Source organism: Dasypus novemcinctus, chromosome 18 (assembly GCF_030445035.2).
Source record: "Dasypus novemcinctus isolate mDasNov1 chromosome 18, mDasNov1.1.hap2, whole genome shotgun sequence".
Lineage (NCBI taxonomy): Eukaryota > Metazoa > Chordata > Mammalia > Cingulata > Dasypodidae > Dasypus > Dasypus novemcinctus.
Window position 1 is genome coordinate 70,202,481 of NC_080690.1, and position 19,559 is coordinate 70,222,039.

A 19,559-nucleotide genomic window follows, 5' to 3' on the forward strand; every position below is an offset into this window, starting at 1 on the left:
AGCCACAGAGGGGCAGTGAGCAGGATAGGGACAGGGTCAGCAGCCCTGCTCGAGGAGCAGACGTAATCCAGGTGATACGTGAGTAATAGAGGTGGCCCCTGGCCTTTGGTGGGGGGGGCCAGAGAAGGCCCCCTGCTCAGCCCAGCATGTGTGTGTGGCGGGGTGACGGGGGTGTTGAGTTTTTCCCGGGGAGGTGCTGGGTGCCTGTGGACGGCGAGGCTCTGCTTAGGGATGGTGGAACAGCATCCCAGGCAGGGAACAGCATGTGCCAAGTCCCAAAGGTGGGAAAAAGTGTGTGATTCGAGTGATGGGAGATGGGGCTGCAGAGGTGGGCAGGGCCTCGAACGCCCAGCTGAAGGGCCGGGACCCTGTCCCGGGGTCTCAGAGGAACCTCGGGAACTGAGGGGCAGGGGAGGGGAGATTCGGGGGTCCGAAAGCTTGCAAAAGGTTCTAGAGAGGAACGGAGACCAGGGTGAGGGCTGCCCAGGACGCCCCCTCCCCAGCCCCCAACCTGACCAGCGTCTCCCCTCCGGACAGAGTGGAAAGCTGAGCCGGGAGCTGGACTTCGTGAGCCACCACGTGCGCACCAAGCTGGACGAGCTCAAGCGGCAGGAGGTGTCGCGGCTGCGGATGCTGCTGAAGGCCAAGATGGACGCGGAGCAGGAGCCCAGTGAGCGGGCCGGGGCGGGCGGCCTCCGCGCCAGGCCTCCGGGGGCTGTGCGAGGGGCACGCGGGGCCCCGCTCGCCCTGCCTGTGTTGCCGTGGCGGGGAGGGGCGGGCGCAGAGTGCAGCACCCCTCCGTCCTCCCGGCCCCGGATGCGTTCGAGCGCCTGGGCCGTGCCGGGAGACGGCTCGCGGCTCCGCGGTGTGTTTGCTCCCCGCCGGGCCAGTTCTCTCTAGGACGCCGGAGACGTGCCCCGTTGCCTGAGCCTCACGGCACCCTGCGAGGCTCCCACCTTAGAGATGGGGCGGTGCGGCCCGGTGGGTGGGCTGGGCAGCGCATGGCAGAGCGGGCATTTGTTTTCTTTTTTTTTTTTTTTTTTTTAAGATTTATTTTTATTTATTTAATTCCCCTCCCCTCCCCCGGTTGTCTGTTTTCTGTGTCTTTTTGCTGCGTCTTGTTTCTTTGTCCGCTTCTGTTGTCGTCAGCGGCACGGGAAGTGTGGGCGGCGCCATTCCTCGGCAGGCTGCTCCCTCCTTCGCGCTGGGCGGCTCTCCTTATGGGTGCACTCCTTGCGCGTGGGGCTCCCCTACGCGGGGGACACCCCTGTGTGGCAGGGCACTCCTTGCGCGCATCAGCACTGCGCATGGGCCAGCTCCACACGGGTCAAGGAGACCCGGGGCTTGAACCGCGGACCTCCCATGTGGTAGACGGACGCCCTAACCACTGGGCCAAAGTCCGTTTCCCGGGCATTTGTTTTCAAGGCCACCTGACTCCGTTCATTCGCTGACAAACGCGAATCTGTCCTACTGCGTGCCAGCCGCCGAGCTGGGTGCTGGAGTTCCCGTGGTGAACATTCAAGCCCGGTTGCCGCGCGTTCTCGTGCCACGCCGTTGGGGGGTGGCGGTTTCAGAGTCTGTTTTGATCTTTTAAGATTTATTTGATTTATTTACTCCCTGCAGCATTGTTTGCACCTCCTGTCTGCTCTTTGTGTCCATTTGCTGTATGTTCTCTGTGTCTGCTCGTCTTCTCTTTAGGAAACCAAACCTGGGACCTCCCATGAGGGAGAGAGGTGCCCAGTCGCTTGAGCCACCTCCGCTCCCTGCTTTGTTGCGTCTCTCATTGTGTGTCCTCTTTGTGTCTCCTTGTTGCATCATCTTGTTGCATCAGCTCACCACCCCTGCCTGTTGCGCCAGCTCGCTGTCTTGCTCGTCTTCTCTAGGAGGCACCAGGACCTGAACCGGGCCTCCCATGTGGTCGGGGAAAGCTCGGTCGCTTAAGCCACATCTGCTTCCCTACTTTCTCTTTTAACCACCCAAAATGTGTCTGGAATCTGCCTGCTGCCCTCCATCCCGTTGCTGCCGCCCGGCCCACCCACCACCGTCTTCCACCTGGACCCCTGCGGTCACCGCTCCCGGGGCTCCCTCGCCCCACCCCGTCCCTGTGTCTGTCTCCCACTGGTCGGCCAGCAGGATCCTGCAGACACGTGTGTTCGCTTCCTGTTGCCGCTGTGGCCAGTGACCCCAAAGTCAGTGGCTTGAGGTCGCCTGCGTACTCTCAGTCCCGGAGGTCACTTAAAACCAGTGCGCAGGAGCGCAGCCTCGGCTCCGGCGTCAGTGACTTCCTCCTGCTGCAGTCAGCGTCCCGCGCCACCCTCTTAGAGGGACCCCTGTGTGCGCACTGGGCCCTCAGACAATCAGGATCGTCTCCCCTCCCCAGGTCCTCACCTCACCACGCTGGGAGGGGACATGTTCCCGGGTGTCGGCGACGAGGACGAGGGCCTCCCTTCAGGGGCCGTTTTCCTGCCCCTGCAGCACCCACATCGGGTCCTGTGCTTGCTCCGCTCAGAACCCGCCGTGGCCCGGTGCCCGTGGGGTCAAGCCCGGGCTCCTCGTCGCCGCCCCCACCGCCCCGCTGCCCCCACCACCCCGCAGCGGCCCGTCCCCGCGCGCCCACCCCTGCCTGCTGGCGGCCGCCCCTGCCCGTCCCCGCGCGCCCCCCCTGCCTGCTGGCGGCGGCCCCTGCCCGTCCCCGCGCGCCCCCCTGCCTGCTGGCGGCGGCCCCTGCCCGTCCCCCGCGCGCCCCCCCTGCCTGCTGGCGGCGGCCCCTGCCCGTCCCCGCGCGCCCCCCCTGCCTGCTGGCGGCGGCCCCTGCCCGTCCCCGCGCGCGCCCCCCTGCCTGCTGGCGGCGGCCCCTGCCCGTCCCCTGCGCGCTCCCCCTGCCTGCTGGCGGCGGCCCCTGCCCGTCCCCGTGCGCGCCCCCCTGCCTGCTGGCGGCCGCCCCTGCCCGTCCCCGCGCGCGCCCCCCTGCCTGCTGGCGGCGGCCCCTGCCCGTCCCCCGCGCGCCCCCCTGCCTGCTGGCGGCGGCCCCTGCCCGTCCCCGCGCGCCCCCCCTGCCTGCTGGCGGCCGCCCCTGCCCGTCCCCGCGCGCCCCCCTGCCTGCTGGCGGCCGCCCCTGCCCGTCCCCCGCGCGCCCCCCCTGCCCACTCGCGGCGGCCTGATCTGTCCTGTCTGGGGGCCCCAGTACTCCCACATCTGGGCCTCGCCTCGATCCAGAGGTCGTCTCCCCAGGGGCCTCCCCTGACCGCTCTGCGGGAAGGAGGCCCCGTGGGTCTGTGTCTGATGTGATTGCGTGTCTGTCAGTCACCTGTTTTCTGTCCCTCGTCGCCGTCTGCCTCGGGCTATGTCCACCGCCCGTGTAGCAGGGGCTGCACCCACGTCTGTCGCATGAATGAGTGAATGAATGATGAATGGTGAGATTCGCACCTTCGGGGCCTGTGCCCCAGCGCTTGTCCCTCCTCTGGGCTCACTCAGGAACCCCCGCTGCCTCCATCTGTAGCTCAGGTCACCTGGATTCCTCTGCCGGTGTGTGCCTGTCACCGCCCCCAACCAGGAACCCGGGAGGGCGGGGCAGGTCCGGCTCCCCCGACCCGAAGCCTGGAGGCCCCGGGAGGCAGGGAGACGCGGGTGTGGGGTGAATGGCTGGGTGCTGCCCCTGTGTGTGCTCCCTCCCGCCCGCCTGGAGAGCACCCCCTTCCAACCGCCAGGCAACCCCCCCGTGGCGGGCCAGGGGTGGGGGGCTGAGTGTCGCGGGTGCTGGAGCCCACTGCTGGCTCTGATCCCCGCTTGGCCACGTCCCAGCTGGTGACCTACACAAGGCATTCCCCTCTCTCGGCCTCAGTTTTTGCATCCTTAAAATGGGGGTGCTCGTAGAGGCCACGTCATAAGATTTTTTATTTTTTTGGCGGTACCAGGGATTGAACCCGGGACCTCACACGTGGGAAGCAGGTGCTCGGCCACTGAGCTGCACCCACTCCCCAGTGAGAGTTGGTTTTTCCGTCTGTTTATTTATTTATTTTTTAAAGATTTATTTATTTTATTTCCCCCACACACACCCCAATTGTCTGTTCTCTGTGTCTATTTGCTGCATCTTCTTTGTCCGCTTCTGTTGTCAACGGCACAGGAATCTGTGTTTCTCTTTGTTGCGTCATCTTGTTGTGTCAGCTCTCCGTGTGTGCAGCGCCATTCTTGGGCAGGCTGCACTTTCTTTTGCACTGGGTGGGGACACCCCTGCGTGGCACGGCACTCCTTGCGCGCATCAGCACTGCGCATGGGCCAGCTGCACACGGGTCAAGGAGGCCCAGGGTTTGAACCACGGACCTCCCATGTGGTAGACAGACGCCCTAACCACTGGGCCAAGTCTGCTTCCCTGTTTATTTTGTTTTTAGGGGGTACCAGGGGATTGAACATGGGGCCTCTTACATGGGAAGCAGGCACTCAACCTCTTGAGTTACATCCACTCCCCTGTGTCATAGGACTTTGGTGAAAAGCAAACAAATTAACATGTGGAAAGTTCTTAGAGCAGGGCCTGGCACATAGTAAGTGCTCAGTACATCGTAGTTGTCATTATGGGTTTTATTATTTCGAGTATCCTACTCAGTCACAGCATCACCTCCTCCAGGAAGTCTTCCCTGATCACCTGGGCTCAGTCAGGCCCTCCTTGGGCCTCCCTAGTGCTGGCCGTGATCTCCGTTGGAGCATATCTGCCCAGGATAGGGCTCGAGAGAGAGAGAGAACGTTCTATGAATCGTTTGCCTTGTGCCCCTCACCCAGATGTGCAGGTGGACCACCTGAACCTCCTGAAGCAGTTTGAACACCTGGACCCGCAGAATCAGCACACGTTCGAGGCCCGGGACCTGGAGCTGCTGATCCAGACGGTAACGGGGGGCAGGGCCCGGCGGCCGGGAGCGGAGGGGAGGGGCGGAGTCCACGTGGTCATCGGGGCCGGAGGCCGGCACAGGGCAGCTGGCTCCTGTAGCTGCTCCCCAGCGCCCCGTGGGCCAGCGGGAGGTGGGGGCGCTGGGCTCCGGGCCTCCGCCGTCTGTCCCTCCAGGGCCCTCCACCATCTATCCCTCCAGGGCCTCCAGGGTTTGGGGTGGGGCTGTCCGCTCTGTCCTGGTGGCCGAATAGATAACGGACGCCAAAAGACGTGCCGGCCTAATCCCCAGAACCCGCGGCCCAACGGGCTGTGCAGAGGCAGTGAGGACCTCGGGGGGCACCCGCGGCCCAGGGCAGTCACTGGGGTCCTTTAAGGGCGAGGCGGGGGGAGACGGGACTTGGGGACAGGCGGCCCGCGCGGCCGGTGGAGCAAGGCGCCTCGCCGCCGGCTGGGAAGATGGCAGGGGCCCCGAGCCCCGGGGTTCAGGGAAAGCCGCAGGAGAAGCCGGCAGAGGCCAGGGAACGGGTGCCCTCGGAGCCTGCGCCAGAAGCGCACACCTGGGTTTGGGTTCAGAGCGGCCGAGTCCAGACCTGGGCCCCCAGGACCGTCACATGGTCCGCTTGCGTCGTGTTAAGCCCCCAGGTTCGTGGCCATCTGTTGGGGACTTCAGTTGGGGAAAGGGCAGGCGTGGGGAGAGGGCGTGGAGGGGATGCCCACCTGCTGGCGGTCCTTCCAGGGCGCCTCGGCACCCCCAAACAGAGCCCACCCTCGGCCTGGCCGGGGCCCCTCTTTGCTGGCCCTCGCACGCCCTGTGTCGGCCTCCGCTGTTTTCTCTTCCTGGGCCCCCGGCCTCTCGGTCGTGGCCGTCGCTTTCATCCTCCGCGCTTCCGTGTTATCAGCAGTTGTGGCAGGCGGCAGGTCCTGCAGGCCCCGAGGCCTCCTGGGAACCGTGGCTGGGCCCTGACGCCAGGAGAAGGTTCCAGGGCCTGTTCACTGACATTTAGCCTCGGCACCCTGGGCCGAGGCCGGCGTCTCCGTGCGGGTGGGTGCGGGCCCCTCTCTGCGCCGCGGGTCTCGGAGGCCTTTTTCCCCCCGGGACCACACTGCCCCGACCGCAGAGCCTGCGGGGACCCTCGAAGCGGGGTGGCGTCGGGCCCGCGACTGCTCTCCAGGCGCGGCTTGGCTTTTCCGTGCACCTGCTGGACCGCCCACTTTGCAATTTGGTCTCCTCGCTTTGGGGACCCCCTGCCCCCCATCTTGTGGGGCAAGTCAGACCCGCGGTGCCCTGCCGCCTCCCTCGCGGCGGGCGCCCCTCTGGGCTGAGGGGGTCATTTGAGGCTGGGGCTGGGACCCCTAGAAAGCCGGGTGAGGTCTGACTCCTTTCTGGGTCCCGGCGGCGCCCGGCTCCCGACTGATGCCCGGAAGCTTCCGGTTGTAGGGGATGGAGGTCGAGCCGCGTCTGTCCCTCCGCCTGCCCCAGGAACCCTCCACCGGGGCCCCGAGCCATCGAGTACTTAGGGTGTGCGGGCACGGGGCCCCCCGGCCGGTACCTTTGGTCCAGAAACTGTCCACTTCCCTCCACCGCGCTTCCGTCCCCGCTCGGCCCCGGCGTCCTGCCTGGGCGCGTCCTCCAGGCGCCTTGCGTCTGCCTTCCGCCCTCCGCAGCAGGGCTTCCGTCCTTGGCACTGGTGGCCGCATCTTAATTTGAGCTGGGGGGGCTGTCCTGCGCACGGTGGGTGGTCCGGCAGCACCCACTAGATGCCAGGAGCCCCCCACTCACGACCACCAAAAACAGCAGCAGGCGTTGTCAGCTCCCCCCAGGGGGCCGCACGCGCTGTCCCGCCTGTGTCCCGCCTGGCAGTTCGCTGGTCCCCTGTGCCTGCTGTGCCAATGGCCAGAGACCTGGTGTCCGGCCACACACGTGAATTCCCTTACGGTTCCGGGGCCGCAGGTCCAACGAGTCTCTCCCTGGGCTGGCCTGGAAGCCGCAGCAGGGCCGGTTCCTTCCAGGCTCGAGGGGAGCATCGCTCCCTGCCTCTCCCTGCTTCCAGAGGCCGCCTGCTTGTCTGGGCTGGGGGTCCCTTCCTCACCCTTCCAGGCCAGTGCCACAGCCGCCCCCTGACCCTTCTGTGGTCACACCTCCCCCTGACCATCCTCTGCTGCCTCCCGCTTCCGCTACAGGACCTTATGCCCACCGTGGGCCACTAGGCTCATCTCCCCGCCTCCAGGTCAGCTCATTCCTAACCTCGGTTGCATCCGCATCCCCAGTCCCCCTTTGTGGTGTAACGTGACAGAGCCACAGGCCCCGGGGGCTAGCCCGCCCGCCTCTTCGGGGGAAAGTTCTTCTGCCTCCCCAGCAGCCACGGGAATAACCGGTTGGATCCTATTGGATCGGGCCTCTCCTGGGCTCTCAGCCCCTCCAAGGCTCCTGAAGCAAATCCAGAGGCCACCGCGGCCCACAGCATCCCGCACCGCCTGTTCCCACCCCTCTCTGCAGGCTCCCGCCTTCCCCTCGCTCGTTCTCCTGCAGCCCCACCGGCCTGCTACGTGTTCCTCCAGCACACCAGGCCTGTTCCTGCCCCAGGGCCTTTGCGCCTGCTGCATGCTCGGGCCCTGGACAGCACAGGGCTGGCGCGCTTCTCTCCTCCGGGTCTTTGCTCACATGACCCCGGCTCGGTGAGGCCTTCCCCAGCCACCCTCCCTTTTAACGATTTCAATTTTCCCCCTCTCCACCCCCAAGCCCAGTTCCCCTTTCCTTGCTTTATCTTCTCAGCACTTTTCACCAACTATCATACAATACATTTTATTTTCTTTTATTTCTTTCTCCCTTGCCCCCACCAGAAGGTCAGCTCCAACAGGGATTTTTGTCTATTTTGTTCTCTCTTGTGTCCCCGCTATCTGGAGCAGGGCCTGGCATAGTAGGTGCTCAGTGAATATTTATTATTAGAGTGCATGAATTAATCTCATTGAGTCCCTAAGGCAGCCCTGTGAGGCTGTTATACACCGGAATCGTCCCCATTTTACAGATGCAGGAACCGAGGCATGGCAGGGGCACCCCGGCTCTTGCCCCGACACCTCGCCGCCTGCCTCTGACCTTACCACTCATAACCATGCCTGGGTGTGGAGCGTGTGTTCTGTGCTGGCCTGACGCAGGTTGTGTTATCAACAGCGTCTCCCAGCAGGCCTGTGTGGGCTGGTGTCCTTATCTCCGTTTTACAGAGGCAGAAACAGGGGCCCAGAGAGGCTGAGTCACTTGCCCAGGATCACACAGCTAATGGGAGCAGAGCCCGGATTTGAACCTGGGCAGATTAATTAGAGAGCTCAGGTCCCCAGACACCTAGCCATCCTGCTTCCCCGTGTTAAACTCGCCTTGTGTGTTGTTCTTTATTTACTTATTCCTCCCAGAGCTTGAGGCTGTGAAGGCAGGTTAAAGTTTCCTGTTGCTGTTGTGTACCCGTCGTAATCTCTTTTAAACAGAGAGGTGTGTGTGTTGTGGGCAGGGACCAGGACGTGAGACTTGGGCCACGTTGCCGGGAGGGGCTGCCCCTGGCCAGGGTGAGGGCCCAGGACCTGGCATTGGAGGTTGGGCCGGGGTGGGGCGTGATGAAAGTGTCCTGCCTTCCCCCAGGCCACCCGGGACCTCGCGCAGTACGATGCAGCCCATCACGAGGAATTCAAACGCTACGAGATGCTCAAGGAGCACGAGAGACGCCGCTATCTGGAATCACTGGGCGAAGAGCAGCGAAAGGAGGCAGAGAGGAAGCTGGAGGAGCAACAGCGCCGGCACCGAGAGCACCCCAAAGTCAACGTGCCTGTAAGGACCCCCATCCGTGCCCACCCCGCAATGTGTCCACCTCTCCTAGCACCAGAAGACAAAAAACGTGGCCGAAGAACTACACCTCCCAGCAGGCCCCAAGGCCCTAGAGCCCCCTACTACTGTGCCTAGCTACCCAGAGGCTGCTGGGAGTTGTAGTTTTCTGGTTTTCTTGCTTGTAGGGATGACCTTTGGGAGATGGGGAGGTAAAGTGTTCTCTAGCTTTATCCCCCGGGGCCCAGACGTCTTGCTCATGAGCCCCTGGCCCTCCCCTCCACAGGGCAGCCAGGCCCAGCTGAAGGAGGTGTGGGAGGAGCTGGACGGACTGGACCCCAACAGGTTTAACCCCAAGACCTTCTTCATCCTGCATGGTAAGGCGGGGAGGAGTCCTCAGACCCAGGAGAGCCCTGAGGCTCTGGCGTTTCGGGGGACCTGGCTGCAGTGGGGGCGCCTCCCCATCCAGTAGGGCTTAGCCAGGCCCAGAGGCCTGAGCCCGACTCCCCTGGTGGACCACAACGCCCTGGGCCTCTTCCCCAGGATGGCCCAGACCTCTGGGTGCTAAGGACTGGCTGGCACCCACTGAGCAAGCCAGGCCTGGCCACACCTGGGCTCCCTTCCCACGGGGCCCGTTGGGGAGCCCTTTTGGTAAGGGGGGGCTGCTGCCTGGTAACCAGCTCTGCAGGGGCTGGGGCGGCCTGCTCCGTGGTGGATCAGTGGCCCGTCCCCTTCAGTCTCTTCTATCGGGAACAGGCCAGGGGTTGCTCGGCCCCCTCGGGTGTGCCCGTCAGCAGGGCCCGATTCATTCCTTCAGTAAACGTATACTGAGCTCCCGCTAAGGACCATGCCTTGTTCAAGACCCCGTGGGTGTAGCGGTGAACGCGACGAGCTCTGCCTTCACAGCGCAGGCACGTGAGGCCGTATTTCAGCAGACCCAGGAAACCACTGCTCGTGGGGCGCGCTAGTGCAGTCAGTCTTCCTTAGCCCCGGATGCGGTATTTGCACATTCACCCACTCGCTGCGGTTTATTTGTAGCCCCAGCATCCGTCCTCACAGCACTTTTGTGATCATTCGCAGCCATGTGCAGAGCGGTGAAAAGGGTGACTTGCTGAACGTGCACCTTCCTAACTGAAGTCGGACAAGGCGACACCGTGCCTTCTTATTTCACCTCTCTCACTGTGAACAAAAGTGTCCTTTTTGCAGTATACTCAGCACCACGGTTTTCACATTTTTTGTGCTATTTGTGGCCCTCAAGTATAGTGTCTACACTCTTAAGCACAAGGAGGCTGTGAAGTGCCTTATGGAAAAAATATGTGATAAACTGCATTCAGGCATGAATTATGGTGCTATTGGCCATGAGTTCAATATCTGTGAATGAGCAATAGATCTTAAATAAGGTGTCTTTAAACAGAAACACATAAAGCGTGGTTATATAGTGACGAGATGTGACCAGGAGCTGACCTTCTATGTCCCCTGGGATGAGTGGGTCAGTATTTGTTCATTCAGTGTTTTCAGCAACTTTATAGAACCTAATTACCGCAGATAAGAGTAGACTGTACTTTACATAAGCTGTCAGTTATAAACTAACGCACTGTTGATGGACGGTAAGGTGAATCCCAGTTTCACAAATGACAAAATACAGGGGGAAAAAGTACATCTTAGAATCGGTGTTAACGGTTCTGTAATAGTCTTAAGTAGCAGTGTGTATTGTGGAAAAGAATACAGCAGGGTACGGCAGCTAGAGTGGCAGGTTTTTTTTTGTTTCATTCATTTATTTATTTGTTTGTTTTTATTTTTTATTTTTTATTTTTTTTAAAGATTTATTTATTTATTTAATTCCCCCCCCCCCTCCCCTGGTTGTCTGTTCTTGGTGTCTATTTGCTGCATCTTGTTTCTTTGTCTTGTTTCTTTGTCCGCTTCTGTTGTCGTCAGCGGCACTGGAAGTGTGGGCGGCGCCATTCCTGGGCAGGCTGCTCTTTCTTTTCACGCTGGGCGGCTTTCCTCACGGGCGCACTCCTTGCGCGTGGGGCTCCCCCACGCGGGGGCACCCCTGCGTGGCACGGCACTCCTTGCGTGCATCAGCGCTGCGCATGGGCCAGCTCCACACGGGTCAAGGAGGCCTGGGGTTTGAACCGCGGGCCTCCCATATGGTAGTCGGACGCCCCAACCACTGGGCCAAAGTCCGTTTCCCTGTTTGTTTTTATTTCTCTCCTCTTCCCCCACCCCCCAGTTGTCTGTTCTATGTGTCTATTCGCTGTGTGTTCTTCTTTGTCTACTTCTTTTTTTTTTTTTTTATAATTAATTAATTTATTTTATTTATTTAATTCCCCTCCCCCAGTTGTCTGTTTTCTGTGTCTTTTTGCTGTGTCTTGTTTCTTTGTCCGCTTCTGTTGTCGTCAGCGGCACGGGAAGTGTGGTCGGCGCCATTCCTGGGCAGGCTGCTCCCTCCTTCGCGCTGGGCGGCTCTCCTTATGGGTGCACTCCTTGCGTGTGGGGCTCCCCTACGCGGGGGACACCCCTGCGTGGCACGGCACTCCTTGCGCGCATCAGCACTGCGCATGGGCCAGCTGCACACGGGTCAAGGAGGCCCGGGGTTTGAACCGCGGGCCTCCCATGTGGTAGACGGACGCCCTAACCACTGTGCCAAAGTCCGTTTCCCTCTTTGTCTACTTCTGTTGTTGTCGGCGCCACAGGAATCTGTGTTTCCTTTTTTTGTTGCGTCATCTTATTGTGTCAGCTCTCCGTGTGTGTGGCTCCATTCCTGGGCAGGCTGCACTTTCTTTTGCGCTGGGCGGCTCTCCTTACAGGGCACACTCCTTGCGCGTGGGGCTCCCCTACGCAGTCCCCCGCGTGGCAGGGCACTCCTTGCGCGCATCAGCACTGCGCGTGGGCCAGCTCCACACGGGTCAAGGAGGCCTGGGGTTTGAACCGCGGACCTCCCATGTGGTAGATGGACTCCCTAACCACTGGGCCAAGTCCACTTCCCTAGAGTGGCAGTTTGAAGTGGCATGGTCAGAAAAGGTTTTGCTAGACTGGCACCGTCCTCTAGAACATTCTGTGCTGATGAAAATGGTCCACCCCTCTGCTGTCCAGTATGTCAACCCCTAGCCACATGTGGCCATTGAGCCCTAGAAACGTGGCTTGTGCAATGCAACTGAGGAACTAAAATTTTCATTGCATTGAATTGTTATTCATTTAAATTTCAGTAGCTCCCCTGGCCAGTGGCAGTGAGATTGGACAGCACAGCTCTGGGGAGATGGGGACATTTGAACAGGGACTTCGGTGAAGTCCAGGGTTGAGCCTTGCAGATATCTGTGTGTGTGTGTGTTCCAGATGGAGGGACGAGCAGGCACCCAGGGAAGCACGAGCTTGGCGTGATCCCCCTGCGGCTGCAGGGAATTAATGCAGGGAAGAGTGCAAGGAGACACGGTTGAGGCGGTAACCAGTCAGACCAGTCGGGCCCTAGAGCCCGGGTTTTATCCTGTGGGGGACAGGACGGCCTGGTTTGGAGCAGAGGACTGAAACCACTTGCCTTAAGCGTTAGCAGGGTCCCTCGGGTACTGTGTCGAGAGGACGAGCAGGAGGTGAGGGGCCAGGAGCCCAGCGGGGAGGCGCGGGAAGCCGGCGGCTGCCCCAGGGGCGCGCAGGGGGGACGGAGGAGCGGGCAGGTCCTGGGTACAGCTTGACGCCAAGCCGGTAGGCCTCGCAGATGCACCGGATAAGGGATGTGAGGGGCAAGAGGGGCAAGCTTGACTCCGTGGGGTTTGTCCTGCGCTGAGCACCTGGGCGGGTGGAGTAGCCATCCCCTGGGAGGGGAGGAGTATGTCTGGGGGAGAAGATGGGAAGCTGGGTTCGGTCACGTTAAGTGACAGACGTCTGGTAGACGTTCACGTGGCGATGGAGAGCAGGCAGGAGGAGGGCATTTCAGGCACGAAGGCAGCTTCCAGAGGCCGACGAGGGGAGAGCCAGCCAAGACGGTGACGGGAAACGGTCCCCCTTCAACCTGGCAGCCTCCAGCCACAAGTGGGTACGGAGCTTTTGACATGTGATGGGACTGAGGGCCTGAAGTTTTAATCTTATTAATCTCAACCAGTTTAAATTTAAGTAGACCCATGTGGCTTGTGGCGGCCAGAGTGGTCAGTGCAGATCTGTAGGTAGAGAGAGAAGAGGCCTCGGGCTGGAGCCCTGGGTGTGCACGGGAGACGGAGGGGCAGAGGGAAGAGAAGGATGTTCTGGAAGGTCAAAGATGCGGGCTGGAATTGAACCATTAGATATTTTGATATATGGATATTTAAGTACATATTCTCATTTGCTTTTCTTCTAAAATAGTTTTTCTACCATGTTATCCTTCCACATGAACTTTGGAATCATTTCACCAAATGTCTTTTTTTTTTTTAGATTTTATTTTTTATCTATTTCTCTCCCTGTGCACACACCCCCCCCCCCCCCGCCGTTGTCTGCTCGCTGTGTTCGTCTGTGTCTGCTTGTATTGTTGTCAGCAGCACCGGGAATCTGTGTCTCTTTTTGTTGCATCATCTTGCTCTCTGTGTGTGTGTCCTGGGCGAGCTGCACTTTATTTGCGCAGGGTGGCTCTCCTTACGGGGTGCACTCCTTGCGCGTGGGGCTCCCCTACGCAGGGGACACCCCTGTGTGGCATGGCACTCCTTGTGCGCATCAGCACTGCACGTGGGCCAGCTCCACACAGGTCAGGAGGCCCTGGGTTTGAACCCTGGTCCTCCCATGTGGTAGACAGATGCTGTTATCGGTTGAGCCAAATCCGCTTCCCAAAAAGTCACCACTCTTTGTTGTAGAATTTGAGAGAGGTGCAATTATTTGCGTATAGAAGGGCCAGGACTCAGGAATGATTTTGAGAAGGAAAAATGATTTATTGACTGCCGGTGGGACTTGGGACCTTTCTGTTTCAAACCCAAGACTTGAGCAAGATTTTCAAGTTCCTTCTATACAGGGTAAGGGCTAAATCATTCTTTGTTTCAGTGCTCAATAGGCTTGAATTAGCATCTATCTTCCACATCCTAGGTAAGCTTTTAGCATGGACTTCATACATTTTAGATAAGCTTTAAGCACATTTTGTTTGCATTTTCCTTGAATATTTAAAGTTTATAGAGTTTGCATTGCTAAACTGTTTCTCCTGGACTGGAGTCGTTGCCATGGTCACCAAGGGCAGGACTGCAGCCTCTTACCATCCCACACCCACAAGTCAGGACACAGACCGCTTAGGTTATCCGCGAAGGAATGAACAGCCTCCCACCCATAGCCCACGACGTCTTGAACCCTGAAAGCTGGGTGCTGGCTGGGGGTGAGGCTGCTGTGTGATGCGCCCAAGGATGGCCAGAGCGGAGCCCGAAGCCCGCCCTTCCAACCGGTCCCTGGTTGCTAGGGAATTGACTGTCCTAGCAACAGGCCTGGGGGCGGCTTTGGGCCCCCATCTCACCACCAGGGACCTGTGGTCACCTGTTCCCTGCTGACCGACTCTGCACCAGCTCCAAGTTCTTTCACCAGCTGGTCTCTCAGGGGCCTGCCCCACCCCCGCCACAGGCTCCCAAAATACCGTGTGGTCTCCCCTCAGATATCAACAGCGACGGCGTCCTGGACGAGCAGGAGCTGGAGGCCCTCTTCACCAAGGAGGTGAGCGTCTTGGACGCTAGGGGCACAGGGAGTGCTCAGGCCAGCCCCGTGTCCCTTCGGGGATCCTGGTGGCCCCCTTAGAGGGCCCCTAGACATGAGTTCCTGGAAAACTACAACTCCCAGCAGCTTCTGGGGCAAAAGGAGGCTGGCTCCAGTGGCAGGGTGCCCCAGGGGCTGCTGGGAGTTGTAGTCTTCCCCGCCCCCCATCCAGCGGGCTGTGGCTGGGGAGGGGTTGCCCTGGGCTCTCGGCCACGCCCAGTCTGTCCCGTTACCAGCTGGAGAAGGTGTATGACCCAAAGAACGAGGAGGACGACATGCGGGAGATGGAAGAGGAGCGGCTGCGCATGCGGGAGCACGTGATGAAGAATGTGAGGAGGCGTGCCCAGGGCGCTGGGGGGCAGCCTCCGAGCCCCACCCCACTCACCCATCCCTGCTCCCCAGGTGGACACCAACCAGGACCGCCTCGTGACGCTGGAGGAGTTCCTCGCCTCCACCCAGAGGAAGGAGTTTGGGGACAATGGAGAAGGCTGGGAGGTGAGGACATGGGCTTGCTCTGGTCTGGGGTCTCAGTCTCTCCCAGCCCAGCCCTTCTGTGCCCTCTGGCTGCTTCTCCTCTAGGAAGCCACCCCCACCCCCCGGGCCTCCGTCCCCCTCCCTCTGGGTCTCCGTCCCCCTCCCCCTAGGTCCCTGTCCCCCTCCCTCTGGGTCTCTGTCCCCCTCCCTCTGGGTCCCTGTCCCCCTCCCTCTGGGTCTCCGTCCCCCTCCCTCTGGGTCTCCGTCCCCCTCCCTCTGGGTCTCCGTCCCCCTCCCTCTGGGTCTCCTTCCCCCTCCCCCTGGGTCTCCGTCCCCCTCCCTCTGGGTCTCCGTCCCCCTCCCTCTGGGTCTCCGTCCCCCTCCCTCTGGATCTCTGTCCCCCTTCCTCTGGGTCTCCGCCCCCTCCCTCTGGGTTCCCATCCCCCTCCCTCTGGGTCTCCGTCCCCTTCCCTCTGGATCTCTGTCCCCCTCCCTCTGGATCTCTGTCCCCCTCCCTCAGGGTCTCTGTTCCCCCTTTCCGTGTGTCTGTCCCCTCTGTACGGGACTCTGTCCTCCCCCCTCTGGGTCTCTGCTCCATCTCTCTGAGTCTTTAACCCCCTCGCACTTCCTACTCAGGTGTCCTCCTCCCCACACCCACGGCCCAGGCCTCCCGGCCTTCTCGAAATCTCCTCCATTAGGGGAGCGCTCTCCTCCACGTGGGGGGACCACAGCTGGGGTTGCCCGCCCTCACGGCCCCTGCCCCGCCCACCCCCCAGACGGTGGAGATGCACCCTGCCTACACGGAGGAGGAGCTGAGGCGATTCGAGGAGGAGCTGGCTGCCCGGGAGGCCGAGCTGAATGCCAGGGCCCAGCACCTCAGCCAGGAGACCGAGGCCCTGGGGCGATCCCAGGGCCGCCTGGAGGCCCAGAAGAGAGAGCTGCAGCAGGTGACTGCCCGGGGAAGCTGGGCTTGCCTCCGGGGTGCCCACGGCCCTCGTCCCTGCCAGCCTCTGTGCCCAGACTCAGAGCTGACCTGCCGGCCGCCATGTTAATTCCTGGCAGAGCCGGTGTTGGCAGCGGCCATCTTGAGTAAGGGCAGGGGTCTTGCCCATCCCTGACAGCTGTGCGGCCGCCATGCTGAGTAAGGGCGGTGGGGTTGTAAAAAGGTGAGGAGCGGAAAGGCCCTTCTGAGAAGGGAAAAGTAGACCCTGTGGCCCCAAGGGGTCACCCAAGGAGAGGGAGAATGGGATGCTTAAATATTACTAAGTCCCTAGGGAAGGGACTGGCCGGCGAGCCCTTAGCAGGTTGCTGTGGTTTCTGAGTTTGGGGCCTGAGTCCTGAGCAGCTTTGAGTCTTGACTGTGCGTCAACCCCCACTCCACCACTGCAGGCCGTTCTGCAAATGGAGCAGAGGAAGCAGCAGCAGCAGCAGCAGCAGGACCAGCAGGCCCAGGCACCCGGCCCCGAGGGGCAGCTCAGGTTCCATCCGGTCACAGGTGGGGACCCAGGAGGAGGGCTGGGCCTGGACCCCCTGGTCACAGGGAGGAGGGCTGGGCCTAGACCCCTGGGTCTGAGGAGGAGGGGCCGGGGACCTGGACTCCTGGTCTGAGGGAGGAGGGCTGGGCCTGGACTCCTGGTCTGAGGGAGGAGGGCTGGGCCTGAACTCCTGGTGTGAGGGAGGAGGGCTGGGCCTGGACTCCTGGTGTGAGGGAGGAGGGCTGGGCCTAGACTCCTGGTCTGAGGGAGGAGGGCTGGGCCTGGACTCCTGGTCTGAGGGAGGAGGGCTGGGCCTGGACCCCTAGTCTGAGGGAGGAGGGCTGGGCCTGGACCCCTGGGTCTGAGGAGGAGGGGCCGGGGACCTGGACCCCTGGCCTGAGGGAGGAGGGAGGAGGGGGCGTGGGGCCCGGGGCCCTAGGTCCTGGGTGCGAGGCTGACCAGAGTGACTCACACCACCATTCCCTCCCGCCGCATCCAGATGATGTGCCTGTCCCAGCTCCAGCTGATGACCAAAAGGATACGGACACTTCAGAAAAGAAGGATCCGGAACAGGCCCCCGAGCTGCCCCCGCTGGACTCCCAGCACCTCTGAACCTTTGGGGGTCCCAGTCGTCCAGCCCGAGACAGCTGATGGGCAGGGGGTGAGGGGTCACAATAAACCTCTTCTGGGGCCAGCCACCCGCCTCTCTGGGGGAGGGGGTGGGTCCCTTCACACGCTGCTGCCCAAGTCCCGGCTCTGCCTGCCCCAGCTCTTGCGGCCCGGGCCTCTCTGTCTTGGCTGCTTTCTGCCTCCTCTCCCAGGGGCCGCCTTCTCCTGGTCATCGTCGTGTGCTGACTAGATGAGCCTTGCTTAGGGAAGCCCCCGCCCCAGGGGTCCACTCCACGCCTGCCTTCCTAGATGGGTTTGCCTTGGCGACCCCCTCTCGTGTCTGCTCCAGCGTCCTGCACCTCCTCAGCTGCTGGGGTCCTGCCTGCTGCTCCGGGCTAGGCCTCTGTTGGTTCACAGGGCTTGGGGTGGTTCCTCGAGACCTTTCCTTACCCTTTTGGTCCCTCAAAGATGGGGTTTTCTCCAAGGCTAGGAGCTGAGGGGCAGGAGGGGCCTCAGCATAGCTGACAAGGAGCCGGGATTCCAGGCGCCCTGCCCAGGCCTCCGGCCTCGCCTTGAGCACGACCCCAGAAGAGTGTACCCGGAGCTGACCGTGACTCCCCAGGGCCCCAGGAAAGCCCCTCAGCCTCTGTCGGAGGCCGCGCTCGCCTCTCTGGCCCCTCACACTGCTCTGTGCTCCAGCTCCATCACAACACACATGCTGGAACACCAGAACCAAGTCACGGCTCCGTGTCTTTGTACGTACTCTTCCTTCTTCAGCACCAGCCCCGCTTCACCTGCCAAGCTCTTCCTCCTCTTTTAAGATTCAGTTCAAGCATCACTTCTGAAAAGCTCAAACCTGGAATCTTTCCAGCTGCTCCTGAGAAATCTGCTGCCCACACATGCGCATGCATATACTCAGCTGGGCCCGTCTGGGTCAGGCAGGATCCTTCTAGCTACAAGGACAGAAAATGCAATCTTGGGCGAAATCAACAAAGAAAAATATATTATCACCCAAAGCAAGATGTCCCATGGTAGGGTGGCTCCGAAGCTGTCAGGTTACCGGGTTCTCTGGTCTCCTGGCTGTGCTATTGCAGGTGTAGGAGCTGTGCCCTCCTCTGGCCCCATGATGGCTGCAGCTGCTCCAGATCTCACATGTCTTCACTAACAGCCAACCATGGGAGGAAGAGTCCCCATCCTGTCCTGAGTGTTGTCATCAGTAAGAGAAAACCTGTCCCTAATTCCTACCCCCACAGGTGTCCCCTCATCTCTGTAGACCTGGATCCACTGAGGTGGCATCTTGCAGTGGAGATTCACCCTGGAGCTGGCAAGGGAACACTTTCCCTGGACCAAACCAGGGTCTGATAGGATGAGGTATTGGAGCATTTGTTTAAATGAAGTTCTGTTTAAATAAGAAGTCTAGCAAAAACACCAGATTTTATTTTGCCTCCATGCCTGTGGGATGGCAAGTCAATGCCACTCACCTTTTGGCTTAACAAAGAAAATAGACATACTGTCCACAAAACAAGGATGTCCTTTAAAATATTACCAGGTCAATACATTATTACCAAATGGAACCAATAGTAATACTGCAACTTTTTTTTTAAAGATAATTTAGATTACATAAATTGTCCGAAACCGGTGGGGGCGAGTCCAGGGGCCTGTGGGAAGAAGTGGGGGGAAAGGGGGAATGGAGGCAGGAGACGAGAAAAATGGAGGCAAGACAGGATTCTGATCAAGCCTCGTTTATTGGGGGTAGAACATGGGAATATATAGAGAGGGAAGGGAACGTGTACATAGGTGATAGGCTGGTCTTGTGGGTGGCCACAAGGAGGGGATTGGCCGACAGTTCGCACTGGGTCTGCGGAGTTTCACGCCTTGCGCATGCGTATTGCTGTGGTCACCTGAGTAGTGGCGGGAGGGGGAGAACAAAGAAGAAGGGAGGAGAAGAATAAGGAGATGACAGGGCAGATTTGTGAACTCCGCCATGTTGTGGGAGGCTGTAGATAGGTCTCACAGCGGGTGGCTCCCTACAATAAATGTTACATAAAAAATACAGGGAATTCCCATATGCTCCCCATACCACCCACATTCGCCCGCATTAACACCATTCATTAGTGTGGTACATTTATTGCAATTGATGAACACATTTTTGATCATTGCCACTATGCATGGATTATAATAGACATTGTAGTTTACATTCTCTGCCACACAATTTTGTACATTATGGCAAGATATATAATGGCCCGTATCTGTTGTTGCAATGTCATTCAGGACAATTCCAAAGTCCCAAAAATCATCCCATATTAACACCTTTCCCTCTCCCTGACCTCGGAACCTCCAGTGGCCAATGCCTCCACATCAAAGATATAATTTATTCCATTGCTAGAATCACAATAAGTCTATAGTAGAGTACCAGTAAGTCCACTCCAGTCCATAGTTCATTCCCTAATCCAGAGGATTCTGAGATGGTGATGCCCACTCCACCTCTAATTAAGATGGAGCTTCAGTCCCATATGGCTTATGGATGGGACTCTTGCTTGCAGTTGTAGGTTCACTTGGTCCCTCGGTATTGTGGTTGTCCATCATCACCTCCTTCTTAGTTGTCCTGGGTGAATCCAATGAACTG

At 60.1% G+C, this 19,559-nt stretch overlaps 1 protein-coding gene across 2 annotated transcripts in view; it reads left to right on the forward strand.

Moving 5' to 3' along the window:
* NUCB1 (nucleobindin 1) overlaps positions 1-18,507 on the forward strand; it is a 23,744-nt gene extending 5,237 nt beyond the window's left edge. For both annotated transcript variants that reach the window (XM_058280547.2, XM_058280548.2), the window contains exons 4-13: positions 538-670; positions 4,774-4,877; positions 8,508-8,693; positions 8,974-9,064; positions 14,278-14,336; positions 14,612-14,704; positions 14,778-14,870; positions 15,626-15,796; positions 16,239-16,344; positions 16,824-18,507. In XM_058280547.2, the coding sequence (XP_058136530.2) occupies positions 538-670; positions 4,774-4,877; positions 8,508-8,693; positions 8,974-9,064; positions 14,278-14,336; positions 14,612-14,704; positions 14,778-14,870; positions 15,626-15,796; positions 16,239-16,344; positions 16,824-16,936 (1,149 nt within the window). In that variant the 3' untranslated portion in view covers positions 16,937-18,507. The remainder of the gene's footprint in view (positions 1-537; positions 671-4,773; positions 4,878-8,507; positions 8,694-8,973; positions 9,065-14,277; positions 14,337-14,611; positions 14,705-14,777; positions 14,871-15,625; positions 15,797-16,238; positions 16,345-16,823) is intronic.
* The last annotated feature ends 1,052 nt before the right edge of the window (positions 18,508-19,559 follow it).